Here is a 19988-nt window from a genome sequence, read left to right as displayed (position 1 = left end):
TTATTTGTTCATACAGAGAAGAAGAGGGTGGAGAGCACTTGAGGAAACGATCTATGCATCTTCCGTTCACCTTTGCTACTGGAGAAGCTCTGCTGTACCAAATCAACTACCCCATGCTGGGCTTCCCCGACACCCTTCAGGACAAAGGCAAGAACAACAAAACCAAAAAGAGCAAGGTGAACAAAAGCTCAAAGGACGATCTGGATCCAAGTTCCTTACTGGGAGCCATGATGAGACAGGACGAGTCTGTTTATGTTTGCCAGCCAGCTATGGAGCCTAGAATGTCATTCCACAGTAGCCTCTTTGGTGAGCAAGGAGAGACTAGCACTTTCTCTTCTTCTGCTGAGAATGAAAGTTGGAATCCAGTGCAGAATGGTGTAACTGCAGTCTCCAAACAGGAGACGTTGAGTTTTGACCCACTTTTGGCAACATTAGACTCTCTCTCTTTGGAAAATGAGGAGAGCTGCTCCAACAGTGAGTTATTCAGTGCCCTTGAAAATCTTGGACTCAATGCAGAGGACCTTGAGTTGCTGCTTCTAGATGAAAGGATGATCCAGGTAGAAGTGGAACCGGACTTTATCCCATCTCTCAATGATCTTCTCACAAACAACGAAATCCTCTCCTACGTCCATGATTCACTGGAGAACCAGACTGAGGACCCAGCAGAGTCTCAAAAGCCTTCAACTGCATTAGATTCTGTTGAAAACTCTAAGCCAGAGTCTGATTCACCTCCTCAAGTAACTTCATCCGTACCTGCTCCTTTCTGGCCACAAAAACAGATACCACCCATACTTCATCTATCACAGCGCATGCAACAACATCTTAATGGCCAGTCGGTTTGCCACAAAACTGAGAACTGGATCCATACACCATTGTCTCAAGTGCCTACAACAGAATCTGAGACAGCTAACTTTAACCAGCGTGATACTACTTTGGTGAACTCTGTACCGGTTGTACACAATGGACACTGGGTCCCTGAACATACGCAAGCCAATTTAAACTCTCAACTTAGTGATAAGATAACAGGAACTAGTAAGGCACAGCCACAGCAATGGCAGCAAAACCAGTTGCCTGTCCCATTCCAGTGTAAGCCGAAAACAATTGAGGGTGGAGATACCCTTGCAAATGGGATCTACGGTAATCCTCAGTGGCATGGATACAACTTTGCGGAACAGCTGGTCACAAATGGACCTTGTTTTCCCAATGGTCAGATGGCACACACTCAGACAATGGGTACCCATATTATTGATTACAACATGACTGACAACTCAGGGGTGGAGTTTACAATGAACAGCAGTTCATCTGGGAACCTAGGGCAGTTTCAGGGAGCTATGGCATCATCTTCGTCCTATCAGCAGGGTTATCAGAAACAGCAGCAGCAGCAGCAGCCAAAGGTCACACCCACTTATTACGCCTCCTATACCAAACAGAACTCCTCTCTGGAGCATATCCTAGGATTAGCCCCACCTTCAAACCTCCCCTCGCTGACGGATTATGGCTCTGAGTTGACCCATGACATGACCCACAGTAAGGTAAGCATTAAAGGAGGATATAGTTTTACAATCTGATTTATCCAAGCTTGACAAGCCTCTGGGTCATCTTTCCTATCAACCATTAAAAGGCCAAACCTTATCCCTAAGCAATCCCACCAAGTTTCGCTTCCACTCTTGAAATCGGACAAGAAGGAATCGGTTGATAAGAATGTTTTTAAGCCCTGAACCTAAAACCTGAGATTATGTTCAAATGTTTCATCAAGGGCAGAAAAGAGAAAGCCAAAGGTATTACAATGACCCTGCAGGTACTGCTTCTAGAAAGTCACCTTTGAGTAAAGTTTAGCTCAAGCCTTAAACATACCTAAACCAGGTAATGGTTTTAAAGATTGCAAGATACTTTAGGATTTAGTTTTAGGATTGCAGGGTGTTGGAATGATCCTATGGGAGCAAAATTGGACACCCCTGCAGAATGATTTGTTTAGGTATATTATCAAGATGGTAAACATTGCTAGCTTATTATGATTGTCTTTAGCTTTTCACATAATGCAGTTGATTCCTCTGACTGCCTGTCAAGACAGCTCTGATAATCTAGGAATATAGTTCAAAAGGTATTCTGGACGCCAAGTCCTGTTATGGCCCTCTCCACCCCCTCCATATTTCTCTTTCTTTTTCCCCTGGCCTAAATGTTCACTCTAATCTAATTGTGCTCTGTATAAGGGACCAAGGCCTAATAGGTCACAGCTAATGTGCTGAGATTGCATAATGCACAGTGACAGACCTACAAAGTCTTGGCAGTCTCGAGAGATTTGCCGTGGGGCCCCACACAGGTGGATGTTTGCTTTGCCCGCTGTGTTGCTTTATTATGGTGACTGCGGTTAAGATTGTAATCTTCAGCTTAGGAGTGTAAGCTTCCAGGTCAACCCACTAGCACCAGAAAGGCTTTTCCGCTGTACTGATGGCAGCCAACTGTAGCATCTAGCCCATTGTAACTGGGAAACCTGAGGCCATGAAAGAGATAGAGGAAGAGAAGCCTCCACAAAAGGACCGCTCATGCAGCAGCCCATATTTAGAGACCATGGGCCCCTGTCTGCACTCATTTATCCAGACAATCTTGCCTTTTCACATGTAGGGCACCACGCTGTTGTTCCACATATAAGGATCGTGCTTTATGTAGATTGTTAGCAGCATTAGCAGTGATGCATAACTCATCCCTTGACGTTTGTGCATGCTAAAAACATGAATGATATCTCAAAATATTGTGGCTTGTTAAATAGTGATGTGCTTTTGCTTTTATAAGCATTCCGACTTGTACTTCACCCAGTAGGCAGGCAAAGCACGAAACATCCCATATGGACCAGCCATATGGAGCAATCATCAAGACTTGGAAATGGGTTTAAAGCACGCTAAATACCTTATTGGTTATACTACAAAAGTCTGGCACCTTAGCGGTGACTTTTGTATGAATTATTGCCGAAATGGAAAAGGAAAGGTGCAACTTTTTCAGGGAAAAAAAGAGATTGAGATGATAAAAATATTGCCAAAATGAGAATGAGGAGGTTAGAAATAGGACTAAATTATCAATGGAAGGGCAAGGCCAAAAGAGACAATTCAGTCTATGTCCAGCACTACATTCTGGGCTTTTGAGTATGTGCGTGTGTGTGTTCAGGGTCATTGCTCTCAGCTGAAAGGAGAATAGAGCTTAAATGGCCAGTCAGGCGTGAGCAGCCATGACCTACAATCCAGCACCAGCACTACCTCATGCATGCTAACACTTCACTTTCGTGCACTAACTATAGGAGCTTTGTGATATTGCCAGGGATTTACTTATCATCCGCACACCACATTCCTACAGAAACCTTTTCCCATCAACCTCAAGAGCCTTTTTCGTTAATTTTGTAATTGTTTGTGGTCCGTATTAAAATGTTGTCTGTATACATTTTTAGCTAAAAAAGGTAAATAAATTAAGAAAAAACTATAAAGTAGCATTCATGAATAAATTAATTCCAAATGAGATGTAAATATTTCAGATTTAAAATGTTGTCGTTTAGATTGGCTTTGGTTAGCATGGTGCATGTAGTGGTTTGAGCCTATATTGTTTTGATTGGTAAACCTCCAAAACAAATAAGTGAAATTAGTTTGATGTGATTCTAGTGAATGCATCTTCAGAAGACCTTAATGACCCTGTTAAACACTACATCTGTTGTCCTGCTGCCGCTAAACTGCTTTAAAAAAGCAACCCCTGTGCAAGTTCCATAAGCTAACGCCATACTTGAGTTTGTATTTTAGGTCAAATGCAAATAATTCACTCTGAGTTGTTGTGGAAGGAAATGCAACTTGCAACAGAAGCTATTAGTGTTCTTAATTATAACTATTAATTGAACTGTGACCTAGGAATCCTATGAGATTCACTCAATCAAATTTTAGCTTAATACTTTCACTTTTTGGCTAGCATTTACTTTTTAGTCAGGTATTCTAACATTTTTTTGTTTCCAGATGGAGACCGGTTTTCTTCTGAACTCCACTAGCGTGACCTACAACGGAAGTTGTTTGGTTCCCAATGGCAACACAGTGGCCGCACCTGTCAACAGTCCCCACCCACTTCCTGAGCCACACCCACATCCTCCAGACCCTCAAACCACTGGTTTCTACCTCTGAACATAGTAAAGATCCATCCGAAGAGATGCCATCCATCACGGGAAGACTGTCAAGCATAAATTATGGTTTGTTTTTGTTTTTAGTTTGTTTTCTTTCTTTCTTATCAACTTGAATGGGTTTTAATTTCAATTAAATCGACACAGATTGATCTCTGGAATATTAAACCAATTGAAGTCGTTGAATACTGCACCCGGCATAATGTGAGCACTCTGGTTAATATTACTTGCCATTATGTTAGAAATTTCTAAAGTTGGAAGATGCAGTTGATCACAATTTGCGTTGGTCCGTCCATAACAGGTGTATGTTGGGAAATGTTTGTGTATATGTACGTGTGTATGTTTGTGTGTGTGTGCGCGCGTGTGTGTGTGTGTGTGTGTGTGTGTGTGTGTGTGTGTGTGTGTGTGTGTGTGTGTGTGTGTGTGTGTGTGTGTGTGTGAGACAATTCGTTGGAAATCGTTTGTGAAATACAAGTAGTACAAATTTGTGCTAATTGTTCGGAAAGCTAAATGACGTAAATAACGTCATGCGCAACATATAGAACTGATTGTCCTGAAACGCAGTAAATGATGTTTATATGAACAGAAGATTGGATTGCATATTTATTTATGGGAAAATGCAAGGTCGCTACCTTCTTTTTACCAACAGTTTAAAGAAAACTGTGCGAGATGTCAGTAATAACACAGATTGCAGTATAAAAAAATTCTGTAGATGTCGCTTGTAGATCTGAACCCTTCTCGCTATTGCATTTTGTGAGATTAGATTTTGTAAAGCTGATTCTAGATCAGCTTTACAAATCAACTTACCTTTTAGATACAGGTGTTCATGTGTGTAGTAGTTCCAGAACCAACCCAGTCTCACAACGAATGTGTAATGATTTGTAAGAGTGAACCAAACGTACTTCATACAATCTTTCGATTGGTTGGTTTTGTCCCAGTCCACGTGAAACAGAATTATTTTTTATTTCAGTACCTTGATGTTCTTCCTCCTGAAATAGAATATTTGGTAGGGGGCGGGGCTTTTATTGCACATAATTCCTTCATAGCAAACGGCGTGGTTAAGAATATTGTGGCTTTGATTGAAGATTACCTAAACATATGTGTTTACACACAATGAGTTACGCATATAGAATAGCAACGTGCGTTAGCAAAATAAACATTTTCAATTTAAATTTTTTGACTTTATTTAAATTACAAATCATGGAAATTTGTATACGATTCAGCCGTACATTGTAATTCGATTTTTACTTGTACCACTTGTTTCATTTCTATAAACTGCGGTAAAAGTCGTATATTTTGTATGAGCCGATATTATTATCGTTAACTCATGACTTGATTTCAATTGTCTAAATTGAAATAAAATTCATACATTTTGTACATTTTATTACTGCACTTGATTTGACAACATTGCAGTAAATGTTGTGCATTTTGCACGGGTTAATAATAATAGTAATAATAATAATAATGATAATGATGATAATAATAATTCCCTACATTTATATAGAGCTTTTCTGGACACTCAAAGTGCTTTACACATTGGGTGGAATCTCCTCATCCACCACCAGTGTGCAGGATTCACCTGGATGACACGACGGCTGCCGTATTACACCAGAACGCACCCCAGCTGATTGGTGGAGAGAAGACAGAGTGATAAAGCCAATTATGATATGGGGATGGTTAGGAGGCGATGATGGACAGAGGCCAGTGGGCAAATTTGGCCAGGATGCCGGGGTTACACCCCTACTCTTTTTCGAAGGACATCCTGGAATTTTTAAAGGACACAGAGAGTCAAGACCTCGGTTTAATATCTCATCTGAAAGACCGTGCTTACTGAGCAGTATAGAGTCCCCTTGACTATACTGGGGCATTAGGACCCACACAGACCGCCCTCTGCTGGCCTCACTAACAACACTTCCGGCAGCAACCTAGCTTTCCCATGTGGTCTCCCCATTGCGTAGCTCTGCTTAGCTTCAGTGGACCACCATGTAAGAGTTGCAGAGAGCTAGCTGCTAGTCAACTTGTACAGTCAACTAGTTAACTTGAACGATACGTAACTTTTACCAACTTTATGTCGATTAACCCATATATTGTTCAGATTTTATTTTCTAAATTGCCGTAAATCTCTTTAAACGTGAAGCATCACGCAAATGTTCAAATTCATCATGCATTTGAAGTGAGACTGTGTTGACCAGAACTTATCGTTAACGCATTTCAAGAACCAGTTCAAGAGCAGGTTTGTTTTGTCTGTGAAAAGAGATTCCGGAAGCTTATATTGTTGAATGTGTCGAGTATATTGTAAAGCAGTTTAAAAAAAATACAAATATTTCATCAGGGTGCTGCAAGGTGTTTAACAAATAATATCGTTAATTGTTATAGTATTATAAAGTCACAGAGAAGATGAACGTCCAGGCCAGCCTCTTTGTTTTTTTCTTTGTTTCTTTTTTTAAAGTACATATATATATATACCGTATTTACAGACGTTTCTTATGAGAGGTACCACTGGCTCAGCTATGGATTCGAATTTCTTTAACACGTATATGAGAAATATTACGACAATCATTTACGAAATGTTTAAAAGCTTGTAAATAGTAACAAAAGAAAATACAGTTATTTCATATTGTTGTAAGCACTATTTTAAAGAGCACTGCAACCTAACCAGGTTTTACTTCTTTTTTTGTTTCTCCAGCACAAGATGTAGGCTTTTAGAAAGATGTTTTTGGAGTAAATATTGTATAAGTTTTCTCTTTTTTTCAGGTATTGTGTTCTGTTTGTATATTTTAAGAAGAAGTTTTACACTTTAAATGAAGAACATGGTGCCATACTGGTAAATTTTACTTTCCAGAATTTAAATGTTGAACTGTTTGTTTAGAAATTATGTCATCCATGTCATGTTTTTTTTTTTTTTTTTTAATCAGTCATGTTTGATTTTTCAAATAAAAATAAAATAATCACGTTTGGATTTATTTTATTCTAACACACTGAAAGTAGCCGAATCGATAGGTACATATGCAGTTCTGTCTTTTTGTTATTTGACTGCTTGTTGAAATGTACAATTTGGTCCTTTAATTAAAGAATTTGTGCAATCACAACAGACCTCGTACTGTGGTGTTTTTCACTGTTGCATCTCTTGTTTCACTGTTGCATGATTTTGAGCATGTATTTAATCTCTTTGAATCAAAACCAAGAAGTTTACTATCTACCAGGGGAGGGAAACTGTACCAAGCTTCCTGTTTCATGTCCTACAAACCATCTCAGGAGCAGTAGGCCTTCGAAAGGTAATCTTTCATGCTTTGTGATGTTTTTGCTCATTTGAGGATGTTAGCTTAGCGACATTTATAAACTGAGAGTCAAATCTTTAATCATTTTATAAGCACTATTTGTGTGATTTTGTTAATTAAGTTCTGTTGTACAATTGTAAGTCAAACGTTTTAGTTTGTTTCAATAAAATTGTACGTTTTTCCCACCAATTTTTCCCAATTTGCTAAATTCATTAAATATGCGAATACATATACACATTTAAACGCATGTGCTTCGATTGGATGATTTCGAAGGTCGATTTTGTACAAACTAACTTCAAATTTGTCTCTATAATTTATAATTAAGGGCATTGCGGTGGCACAGTGGGTAGCACGATGACCTCACAGCAAGAAGGTCAGTGGTTCGATTTTCGGCTGGGTCTGTTGGCATTTTAGTGTGGAGTTTGCAAGTTCTCCCCGTTTTACTCATCACACTGACTTTATTTGGATTGCAAATTATGCAAATCTGTACACGAGTCAGCTATACGATGTAATTAGAATTTTACTTGTACCACTTGTTTCATTTCTATAAACTGCTGTAAAAGTCAATAAAATTAGATAAAATTATCGTTAACTCATGACATTTTGTATAAATTGAAAGAAAATTCATACATTTTTATGTTTTATAACTGCACTTGTTTGGATTAGTCAACATTGCAGTGAAGGGCGAAGCAGTGGTGCAGTAGGTAGTGTTGTCGCCTCACAGCAAGAAGGTTGCTGATTCGAGCCTCGGCTCAGTTGGCGTTTCTGTGTGGAGTTTGCATGTTCTTCCTGTGTTCGCGTGGGTTTCCTCCGGGTGCTCCGGTTTCCCCCATAGTCCAAAGACATGCGGTACAGGTGAATTGGGTAGGCTAAATTGTCTGTAGTGTATGAGTGTGTGTGTGTGTGTGTGTGGATGTTTCCCAGAGATGGCTTGCGGCTGGAAGGGCATCCGCTGTGTAAAAACTTACTGGATAAGTTGGCGGTTCAGTCCGCTGTGGCCACCCTGTATTAATCAAGGGACTAAGCCGACAAGAAAAGGAATGAATGAATGAATGAATATTGCAGTGAATGTACATTTTTCCCACCATTTTTTCCCAATTTACTAAATTCATTATATATGCGAGTACATATACACATTTAAACACATGTGCTTCGATTGGATGATTTCGAAGGTTGATTTTGTACAAACTAACTTCAAATTTAGCAATCTTAATTTATAATTAAGAAGCGTCACGGTGGCGCAGTGGGTAGCACGATCGCCTAACAGCTAGAAGGTCGCTGGGTCAGTTGGCATTTAGGAGTTTGCATGTTTTCCCTGTGTTTGTGTGAGTTTCCTCAGGGTACACTTGGTATAGGTGAACTGGGTAAGTTAAATTGTCTGTAGAGTATCAGTGTGTATGGATGTTTCCCAGTGATGGGTTGCAGCTAGAAGGGCATCAGCTGCGTAAAACATATGCTGGATAAATTTGCAGTTCTGTCTGCTGTGGCGACCCCAGATTAATAAAGCGACTAGTCTAAAAAGAAAATGAATCAATTTAAACGTCAATTGTTTTGTTTTATTTAAATAACATACGAGTTTGTATAATTTTATAAGAGCTATATTTCAGAATATGTACCACAGCTTGTATCCCTTAAGATCATGTTGATTTAATTCTTGTTGGAGTACTGAGCTATTAGCTTAGCAATATGCTAATGTTCAAATGTATAATCAACTGTGATTTGAGTTTTTCTTTAGCTCATGAGCACTATTTGTGTTACTTCTGATTCTAGTCCATTTCAACAAAATGTAGCAGCATTAGCTTATTTTTCCGCCTTTTTGCTTTTTTGTGGTAAAATTGTACTATTCATTTGTTTACCATACTGTCAGTGAGCACCGTCTTTCAGATCAGACGTTAAACCGAGGTCCTGACTCTCTGTGGTCATTACAAATCCCATGGCACTTCTCATAAAGAGTAGGGGTGTCCCGGCCACTTTACACCACCTATAGCTGGTGTGTGGTGAGCACACTGGCGCCGTTGTCCTGTGGCTCTCGTCGCATCATGCAAGTGGATGTTGCACACCATGATTGTGAAGTATGGCCATACACAATAAATATGCTAAATACACATCACATTATATTGTTAAAGTGCAACACAGCCTTGAAGTATTAGGTGTTTGGAAGTGTGCCTCAGGCTCGGAAAAATTAAACCAAAACATTTTGATCGCCCCCTCTCATGTAAACAAATGAGACTTAAGCCAAAATAAAATGACATGTTAAATGACTTTTCAAATAACACGAAAACAATCAATCAGCTAACACTGGGAATGTATGGTTTTAAGTTTTAAGAAGTTAGTAGCTAATTTGTGTTACTTGACTTTAAAATAATTTACATTAAATGGTGGGTGGTCTCATGCAATTTCTGCAATATGTTATAAATGGCAATTTTATTTAGAATGCATCACTTATGTATTTCCATGGCAATGCTTTTGGTTTACCACATAGGATGCCGCAGCCCCATGCGCTACAGTGGAGAGATTACAGCTGCTGGATTTACGACAAATCAATTCTTCAACTTCTCCCAAGATACTTGAAAGTAAGTGGCTGTTCAACTGAAAGAAGAATAGAGTAACCTAAACATTCTAGTGACCTATAGAGTGAGTAACTGTTGTGAATAATGCACATTATGTAAAACAGTTATTATAAACCATCTTCCATAGATATGAGTGGATATTTTACAAACCACAGGTCATTTGTTTTGCTAGTAAATTTGTTTTCAAATCTCTGCGTCCCAAAAACAAATGGTATATAATTGAAAACACTGATGAATAATGCTCTCGCCTTTCTCTGAAGCTGTGCCACACTCCTCTGTAGATCAGGACTCTGTACTTCCAGGATTTCGCCTCTATGTCTTATAGGAATTTTTCAAAAATAAAGACTTCTCGGAGAACAGGCAGTCATACTCTGTAGGTACTCAAGATTAATATAACATAAATAGCATAAAATTGAAAAAGTTTCATTTTCACAGGTGATAGTTACCTGGGGGAGACTTGGCATAGTGTAAATGCAGCTGTCTCACGCGAGCAGGGCTCATCGGTTTTCAAATATACTCTCTCAGCGCTTTTATCCTCACGTCTCTTATTGATCGTGCAACGGACCAAACGAATGGCTCCTTTTCACACCTAGCATGGTGCGAAGAAACAGGCTGGCTGAAAGCAAACAAACATGTAGGGGTGGGCCAGATCGCCACAGGAGACTAAACAAACTGCCACCTGAAGAAAACCAGTAAAGGCAATAGGAAGCAGTTGGAGTCATTTGTGGCAGTGGGCATTGCTAGGGATTCTGGGCCTGTGCACATATTTCTGCTCTGGTCCCCGTCAATTAATGTAGAATTCTGGCAGAAGTAGTGTTTTCAATTCCAGTCCTCTTATCACATGTGACAATTATTCTAGTTCTAGTTCAAACTTGGTCTTGTAGGGCCGATGTCCTGCATAGTTTACTTTCAAGTTTCTTCAACAATCCTGTCTACAAATTTCTTATATGCCTAGAAAGAACTTGATTAGCTGATTCAGGTGTCTAATTGGGGTTAGAACTAAACTTTGCAGCACACCGGCCCTCCAGGCCCGAGTTTGGCCTCTGTTCTAGTTCAACGGTAAGTATGGTCCCCCTTTACCCCTCACTTACTATGCACCCTTTTTTACATTTCCGGGTTTCTCTGCAGCGAAACCTACAGCGCAGTGAACAGGAGAGTATAACAAATACTTTTTTTTACAATTCTATTTGCTGAAATATAAAAAATAAAAATAAAAACTCCTTTATGGTGTTATCAAGACTTTCAGAAAAAGGAAAAAAATTGTTACAATGATAACGACTGCCAGAAGAGAGAACAACGTCAAATTTACTCTCAAGTCCCATAGACATTACATTAGAAATGCCCTGCATAAGCAGTAATTTTTATTTTTATTTTTTATTTATTTTTTTGATGCAAAGATTATATGATGCATACAATACCTGACAAAAGTCTTGTCATTGATTCCAGTTGTAAGAGCAACAAATAATGACTTGACTTCTAGTGAACCATTTGGAAAAGTGGCAGATATTTCCCCTGAATCATCTGTTGAACTGCATCCCAATCATCGTAAATACTGAAGACCTATTGGAACCCGCATGGACCCAAGATTCTCACAGTGATCAGTCAAGATTGGTGAAGGAAAAATCATGGTTTGGGGTTAAATTCAGTATGGGGGTATGCGAGAGATTTGCAGAGTGGATGGCAACATCAACAGCCTGAGGTATCAAGACGTTTGTGTTGGCCATTACATTACAAACCACAGGAGAGGGCAAGTTCTTCAGCAGGATAGCTCTCCTCCTCATACTTCAGCCTCCACATCAAAGTTCCTAAAAAACAAAGAAGGTCAAGGTGCATCAGGATTGGCCAGCCCAGTCACAAGACATAAACATTATTAAGCATGTCTGAGGTAAGATGGAGGAGGCACTGAAGATGAATCCAAAGAATCTTGATGAACTCTGGGAGTCCTGCAAGAACGCTTTCTTTGCCATTCCAGATGACTTTATTAATAAGTTATTTGAGTCATTGCATAAATGTATGAATGCAGTCCTCCAAGCTCATGGGAGTCAAACACAATATTAATTCATTTTCAACTGCAGCATGACTTTATATTCTATCCTGTACATTATTTCTGTTAAGTGACCAGACTTTTGTCTAAGCAAAGTCAACCCTTACTATCCTAATTAAATAATTAAAAATCGAGGCATAGTCATATTTTAGGTTGGTAAAATAAGTGTAATCTAGAGGCCTTTGCCTTTAAGCCACTCCCGATACCAAATGATCAACTAGAAGTCAAATTAATATTGGTTGTTCCTAAAACTTGGATAGGCAAGAATACTTTTGTCAGGTACTGTATGTAAATACATATAAATGTTCTTTTTTTTTATTATTATTATTATTATTAAAACTTATTAAAAACTTACAAGGTTTTAAGATGCAGATGACCATTAAATGTGTCATAACAATCTTGTAAAAAGGGTCCAAATCCCATATACTCAGTATCTGAGTGTGATTTATGCATACTTGTGACGTGATCAGTCACTCGAGAGGAGGAACGCTAACTCTCCTCTGTCTTCCTTTAGCCTTAGCAACAGAAGCAGACAAAACAGAGATGTTGTGAGCGAGGCAGAGAGATCCCAGGAGAAGGAGCCAGACAGGGACAGAGAGCGCAGGATGGGATGAGAGAGAGATGAAGTGATCTGGGGTTAGTGAGCGACAGTAACAACAACTGGAAATGTGCAAGCACATAAATGCTAGACCTTGTCAAATCCTAGTGTTCTATCCTGACAATCCAAAGAAGAAAGCCATTTTCAGTGAAATTTGTAGACTTTATGTTCATTAGTAAAAAATATATACTGTGTTTCCCAACGCTGTTCCTAAAGGCACATCAAAAGTACACATTTTCAACCTCTCCATAATCAAACACATCTGAATCAACTCATTAGAGCATTAGAAGAGACTCCAAAACCTGTAAGGAGTGGTTCAGATAAGAGAGACATCTAAAATCTGTACTGTCGGTGTGCCTCCAGGAACAGGGATGGGAAATTGGCTCTAATTAATTATTAGAAGAACTGAACAAGTAAGTGGGGAAAATGGGGGAACCTAATGCATCATTCCCAGAGGTTTGAGGGAGCCAAAGTGAAGGGCGTGAGGACACATTTTAGAGAATACCATGTTGATTCCAGTATTGGTATTAGCATGTTGCTACCTAACAGGTGGCATGTGCAGAGATTAGGTGAAGTAGCTCATATTAAATAATATCCAATGCATTTAGGAGATCCTGGGAGAAGGAGCCAGACAGGCACAGAAAGCAGAGAATGGGAAATAAAATGGCCAAGGGTTAGGAAGGGACTGTATGTGGGTTATAAATTTATCAAAATCTAGCAAGTCATTGAATGTGAATGTTGACTTCCAATTCATTAGCCACTATAGAAAAATAAGTACTCGAAGGGGGCATGGTGAGAGTGTGGGAAATGAAGTGAATAGAGCTCATAGAGTAGAGCAGGTCTGCTCAACCCTGTTTGTGGAGATCTACCTTCCTATAGTTCAGCTCCAACCCTGATCAAACACACCTGAACCAATTAATTAGGACCTGAACAGCACTTGATAATTACAGGCAGGTGTGTTTGATATTGTTTGCAACTGAAATCTGCAGGGGTCCGTTCTTCGTACGTGGATTACTCAGTTAGCTGGATTTGGAAATTGACGATTTGACACGATCCAGGATCGTTTCGTTCTTCAAAGCTGATCCAAGAGTTGTTGTCATAGCAACAGTTCTGCTAGGTCAAACCTGATCGGGAGCAGGTTCAATTCATATAAACAGGATTAGATCGGCTCAGTTCAAGCAAAGATAATACAGAAAGTATGTTCCGAATTCTGATATTTTCTTACAGTAGTAGTTACTTGGGAAAATGGTACATATTTTTTAACTATATATATAAATTTATAGTCATTAATACAATAAATTAAGTTATACATATTAATAAAACTTATGCAATCTGCACCCTCGAAATGAAAGTACAAAGACTGCCACCTGGTGGTGCAAAGAGAAAACTTATTGATATAAACTTTTTAGATCGCTAAAAAAAATTGTGTATAATAGAAATGCACAATATGTGACTTTTTTAAAGCAATAATACATTTCAGCAGTCATAAACATGTTTTGATAGTTAATATGACGGTGATTTGATGCTTCACAAAAGTTGCAGACGCCTTTACCAATATGAAAACGCTTTTGTAAACAACCAGTTATTCTTTACACCGATTAAAAAACGGCTACTATAATAAATAAAAAAATATTTTGCATTGACATACATGATGAATACACTTGACACATGAAAGTGGAAAGCCTGCAGCTTACAACAAATGTGGAAGGTTATTGCGTGTCATATTTAACAAACCGTTTACTGCTAGTTGTGATGTAATTTTGCTCACATGGATAATTGAATATTAATCAGATGATGTCATCATGCAGCTGTGCCGTCAGCCAATCGTTGCATTGCTGATCATGATTTCGAGGATCGATAGATCTGTCCTTCACAACACACGCAGCGATCTCAGATCAGTTTATCCAGACATTCTAACCTGATTCGCGAACTCGTTTGAAGAACCAAATTAGCGAGAGATCAGTTATCAAGATTAAAAGATACGGGATCTGTCAAATAATCTTAGATCATTTAAGCGAGGTACGAAGAACGGACCCCTGGAAAGTAGATCCCTGCTGAAAAAAACAGCTTAAACCAGCATAGGCTGGTTGGCTGGTTTTAGCTAATTGACCAGCCTGGTTTTAGAGGGGTTTTGGCCATTTCCAGGCTGGTTTCCAGCTATTTAGAGCCTGGTCTTAGCTGGTCAGGCTAGAAAACCAGCTTGACCAGCCTAAACAGGCCGGGAGCCCAGCCAAAACCAGCTGTGTCCAGCTTAAACCAGGCTGGTCAAGCTGGTTTTAGTTGGTTTTAGCTGGTCATAAACCAGCCTGGAAATGGCCAAAACACCTCTAAAACTAGGCTGGTCAATCAGCTAAAACCAGGCAACCAGCTTAGGCTGGTGTAAGCTGGATATTTCAGCAGGGGGGAACAGGGTTGAGCACCCATTGTGTACAGAATATTTAGCAATGACAATAACAAAGTATTTTGCCTGAGTGAAAGGTGTAGCTAGCTATCTTTCCATAACTGACTGATTTGAACACCCTAAATGGTAAGCAAACTTCGACACCAACTAGCATATCATTTAGTGTTAGCATGTTGATAAGCTAATACTAAGCTAATACAGTTGGCATGTGCAAATAATGGCTAAATTCTTGCGCATAGAGAGTCCTTAAATATTCAGCAAGACTAGAATCCAGACGATTTAGCATGAATCAGTAATGTGCCCACAATGCACAGAGGATCTTCAAAAGAATCTAAATATTAAAACTCCTTCATTTACTCATCCTTACGTCTTGCCAAATCCTGGTACTTCAGCTAATCGGCCACCTAGAGCAGCTAATCACCATAAGTGGCTAGCTATAGCCATTTTATTTCTGCTACCATCTAGTTCATCTGGAATTCAGCAGGAGCTTTCAACATTTTTTTTTAAAGAGAAATTACATACAGACATTTTCCAGAAACCCTTTTATATAATAAATGTCAGACAAATATGCCCTTGTCATAAAGCACTCAATTATTTTCAGATGCTGTAAACAGTTTTCAGATGCGCACAGTAATGTGACTGTAAAAGATCAATGTTTTCTTCTTAACTTGCCAGAGAAAAGTGCCACGGTTTTACTATGTTTTTTGGAACTAGTGTTATGGTTTACCATGTATTTTTAGATATATACTGTGGTCAAACCCAGAGATGTTGCTATGTTGTCAGTTAGCAAGCTAGCTACCAACATAATGCTTAAAAATATGTAAACAATTTAGTTTAAATGTATATTTATTGACTTTTGCTTGTGAATATTCAGTCATGCTGTCCTTGGATTTGGTTTGATACCATGCTTACTATTATTTAAGCATAGCATTTTAAGTTTTAAGTCAAAATAAAAGTCATCATATTAGCTAATATACACTAGCAGCAACATGTCAGCTAAATGTGACATTGCATTTAAGGACATAAAGAGTTGTTAAACAGTTATAAAATAAATGTTGGCTTGTAAAACAATAGCATATGTTTTAAAATACCTATGATTAGGGTAATCAATTAGCTTTTAGGTGGCTAAACCCTTACAAAAATTAACCATGGTTTTTAATAGTAAAATTGTATCAACTTCAGTTTTTAAAAAACACTTTTCCTGCAAATACCAAGGTAATACTATGGTTGGTGTTGAAAAACTATGGTTAATTTGGGGTTAGCGCTAATCACAAATTAACTGTTGTTTTACATGGTAACATGGTATTTGTGTTAAAACTCTGGTTATACAAATAGAAGTTAATACTCTAAAAACAACATGGCTACAACAATTTTACTACATGAAACCATGGTTAATTTTCATTTTCAAGGTTGCTATTTGTAAAATCTCTAGTAATAACATAGTATTCCTCAGTTTACCTCAGGGTAATCATGTAAAATAGTGGAATTTATCAAGCTATCATTATTGCTATCTGATACCATGGTATCACCGCAGTATTTTCTGTGAAAGGATGTTGTCTTTCTCTCTGGCCGTCTGGCTCTGGCCCCAGACTGAGGTGTCTGCTCATGTTTGGAAGTGCAGATGAGTGGAGTCATCTCCTCTCCGGGAACCCGCGGGCTCCTGTTCGCTGTCCGCTTGACTCTCACGCAAGGCTGTCTGTCACGTCTCTGCAACACACCCCAAAAAACAGAGAGAACCGAAGATTTCAACTGTTTGTTGTCATCCTGCAGTTCATTTACAGCGTTTCTACAATGCCTTGGCTTTCCCAGGCCTGGCGTCTCTTCATGATGTGTTAACAATGTTGCACGTCTATTTATAGTTTTGTTAGCCAATAAATTTACACACCGCAAACAAAGCCAGTTTCCCAGACATAAATTAGGTTTAGTTCTGGACTAAACTGCGCTATCAGCACGCACTTTTCTTTCAAAGAAAAGACATTTGGGCTGTTTTCACCATTAGTTGGACTTGGTCTAAACCTTAACTCCTAATAAGAGTTAAGTGTCAACAATCCTAGCAGTGCTAAAAATGCTAGCTGTTTAATGTTCATCAGTAATAAATCATGCTGTGAAAATCCAAAACCCAAGCCAGACCAAGCGCTTCCAGTGATCTATCGTGCCATTACAAAATCGCCACGTTTAAGATCTGATTTCTTTAAAAATCAGTGATCTTCACTGTCTAATTGATATAAACAATATAAAGTGGCTATGAGACTAGGAAAAAGCTCTGCATTCAATTCCATTTGTCCATGCCAGGGGTCCGTTCTTCGTACGTGGATTACTCAGTTAGCTGGATTTGGATATTGACGATTTGACACGATCCAGGATCGTTTCGTTCTTCAAAGCTGATCCGAGAGTTGTTGTCATAGCAACAGATCTGCTAGCTCAAACCTGATCGGGAGCAGGTTCAATTCATAAAAACAGGATTAGATCGGCTCAGTTCGAGCAAAGATAATACAGAAAGTATGTTCCGAATTCTGATATTTTCTTACAGTAGTAGTTATATACACTTGGGAAAATGGTACATATTTTTAAACTATATATATAAAGTTATAGTCATTAATAAAATAAATAAAGTTATACATATTAATAAAACTTATGCAATCTGCACTCTCGAAATGAAAGTACAAAGACTGCCACCTGGTGGTGCACAGAGAAAACTTTGATATGAACTTTTTAGATTGCTTTAGTACAAATTGTGTATAATAAACATGCACAATATGTGACTTTTTTTTTAAAGCAATAATACATTTATGCAGTCATAAACATGTTTCGGCAGTTAATATGGCAGTGATTTGATGCTTTACAAAAGTTGCAGACGCCTTTACCAATATGAAAATGCTTTTGTAAACAACCAGTTATTCTAAAGAAATAGTTATAATAAAGAAAATCTTTTCTAAATGTAGAACTAAATACATTGATTTGCATTGAAATACATGATGAATACTCTTGACGCATGAAAGTGTAAAGCCTGCAGCTCACAACAAATGTGGAAGGTTATTGCGTGTCATATTTAACAAGCCGTTTACTGCTAATTTGATGTAATTTTGCTCACATGGATAATTGAATATTAATCAGATGATGTCATTACGCTGCTGTGCCGTCAGCCAATCGTTGCATTGCTGATCATGATTTCGAGGATCGATAGATCTGTCCTTCACAACACACGCAGCGATCTCAGATCAGTTTATCCAGACATTCTAATCTGATTCGCGAACTTGTTTGAAGAACCAAATTAGCGAGAGATCAGTTATCAAGATTAACAGATCCAGGATCTGCCAAATAATCTTAGATCATTTAAGCGAGGTACAAAGAACGGACCCCAGGTCTTTAAAATATGGAAATTTAATTTACCCCAGTATTTTCAATGGAGTTTCTGCGCTAACATGCTGCCAATCATGGCACTAGAGTTTGTCTTTCATCTCGTTTTATACTTGTACCACTAAATGGATGCTTACACTTGAAGTCAGAATTATTAGCCCCCCACCACTACCCGCCCCCCCCAGATTTTTTGACACATTTCTAAACATAATAGTTTTAATAACTCATTTCTAATAACTGCTTTCTTTTATCTTTGCCATGATGACAGTAAATAATATTTGACTACATATTTTTCAAGACACTTCTACACAGCTTAAAGTGACATTTAAAGGCTTAATCAGGTTAATCAGGTTAACTAGGCAGGTTAGGGTAATTAGGCAAGTTGTTGTCTAACGATGGTTTGTTCTGTAGACTATCGAAAAATATATAGCTTAAAGGGGATGATGACCTTAAAATGGCTTTTAAAAAATTAAAAACTGCTTTTATTCAAGCCGAAATAAAACAAATAATACTTTCTCCAAAATAAAAAAAAAAACATTATCAGACATACTGTGAAAATGTCCTTGCTCTATTAAACATCATTTGGGAAATATTTAAAAAAAATAAATAAAAATCAAAGGGGGGCTAATAATTCTGCCTTCAACTGTAAGTCTATTTACAGTACCTGATTGTATTTCAATTACATTACAGCTTCAATGCTGTAAAAGGGACCTAATGAAATTGAGGATACCTATTTAAACCTTTCACCGGAAGTTTAGCATTGGCTGAAAATGAATAGCTGTGCATATAGCCCATTTACACGAAAGAACTAGTTTTTCAAACTATATCTTGGGCACTTTTGCAATGTAGATTGTGTTACAAAATTAACATAGATGAATTGAGTAAAAGCCAAAATATTTTAAACTGTTGAACATTCCAGCAATTCAGGCAGGCAGGAGAGTTGTGTAGGATGCTGGTGTAGTTCTAGGTTAATGATGATGTAGTTCTAAGTTTTGTATACTCCTTTGAAATTTCGTCACTCTTAAGTTTAGGTCAGATTAGTGTAATGCAAATGTCACTGCTGAAAGGCATAACACTAAAGAGCAACTCCACCAATGCTCTAGAGCAGCTCCAAATGTGTCAACCAAGAAAGTCTGAGACGACAATGGCTAGGAACCAAACTTCACCAGCTGATGGAAGTGAAGAAGGAAAAAAATTCTTAAAGGACACCAGGCTCAGTTGGGCACAACGATTTCTCCTCTTGCCAAACGTGTTATGTAGAGCTACAGTCCGGACATTAGAAGCTTGAGAATGCTGGACATTTGTCATGGAGAAGCTGTAAGTCTGATTAGGTCACCAGTGGATGTTCAGACTAGCTCATAGGAAAAATGCAGAGACTCGACTATCACTGGGGTCTTTTCCTCGACTCATCGATGACCACAACAGCATCTGCTCAGGATACAGGCCAGGTCCATGATGATATGAATTTCTGGATGGGGAGAAACAGACAGACTAAGGCCTGTCCACACGAAAATCAGTATCAGGTGACCAAAACTGAAACATTCTAAGAAATCTGACCAAGGTGAAGATTCTCTGAAACTCTGGGTACAGTGGGGT

General features: G+C 38.5%; 1 protein-coding gene across 7 annotated transcripts in view; it reads left to right on the top strand.

Annotated features, from left to right (window-relative positions):
* Positions 1 to 19988, top strand: part of ahr1b (aryl hydrocarbon receptor 1b) — an 88907-nt gene that overhangs the window by 58656 nt on the left and 10263 nt on the right. Inside the window, exons 10-13 of one of the 7 annotated variants that reach the window (XM_087302751.1) lie at positions 17 to 1532; positions 3987 to 4213; positions 9905 to 9995; positions 12551 to 12732. In XM_087302751.1, the coding sequence (XP_087158877.1) occupies positions 17 to 1532; positions 3987 to 4148 (1678 nt within the window). In that variant the 3' untranslated portion in view covers positions 4149 to 4213; positions 9905 to 9995; positions 12551 to 12732. 7 annotated transcript variants of the gene reach the window in all.

The sequence above is a fragment of the Danio rerio genome, chromosome 22, assembly GCF_052040795.2.
Source record: "Danio rerio strain M-AB ecotype USA chromosome 22, GRCz13ab, whole genome shotgun sequence".
Classification (NCBI taxonomy): Eukaryota; Metazoa; Chordata; class Actinopteri; order Cypriniformes; family Danionidae; genus Danio; species Danio rerio.
Note: the sequence above shows the minus strand (reverse complement) of the source record. Positions and strands in the feature narration are given on the sequence as shown.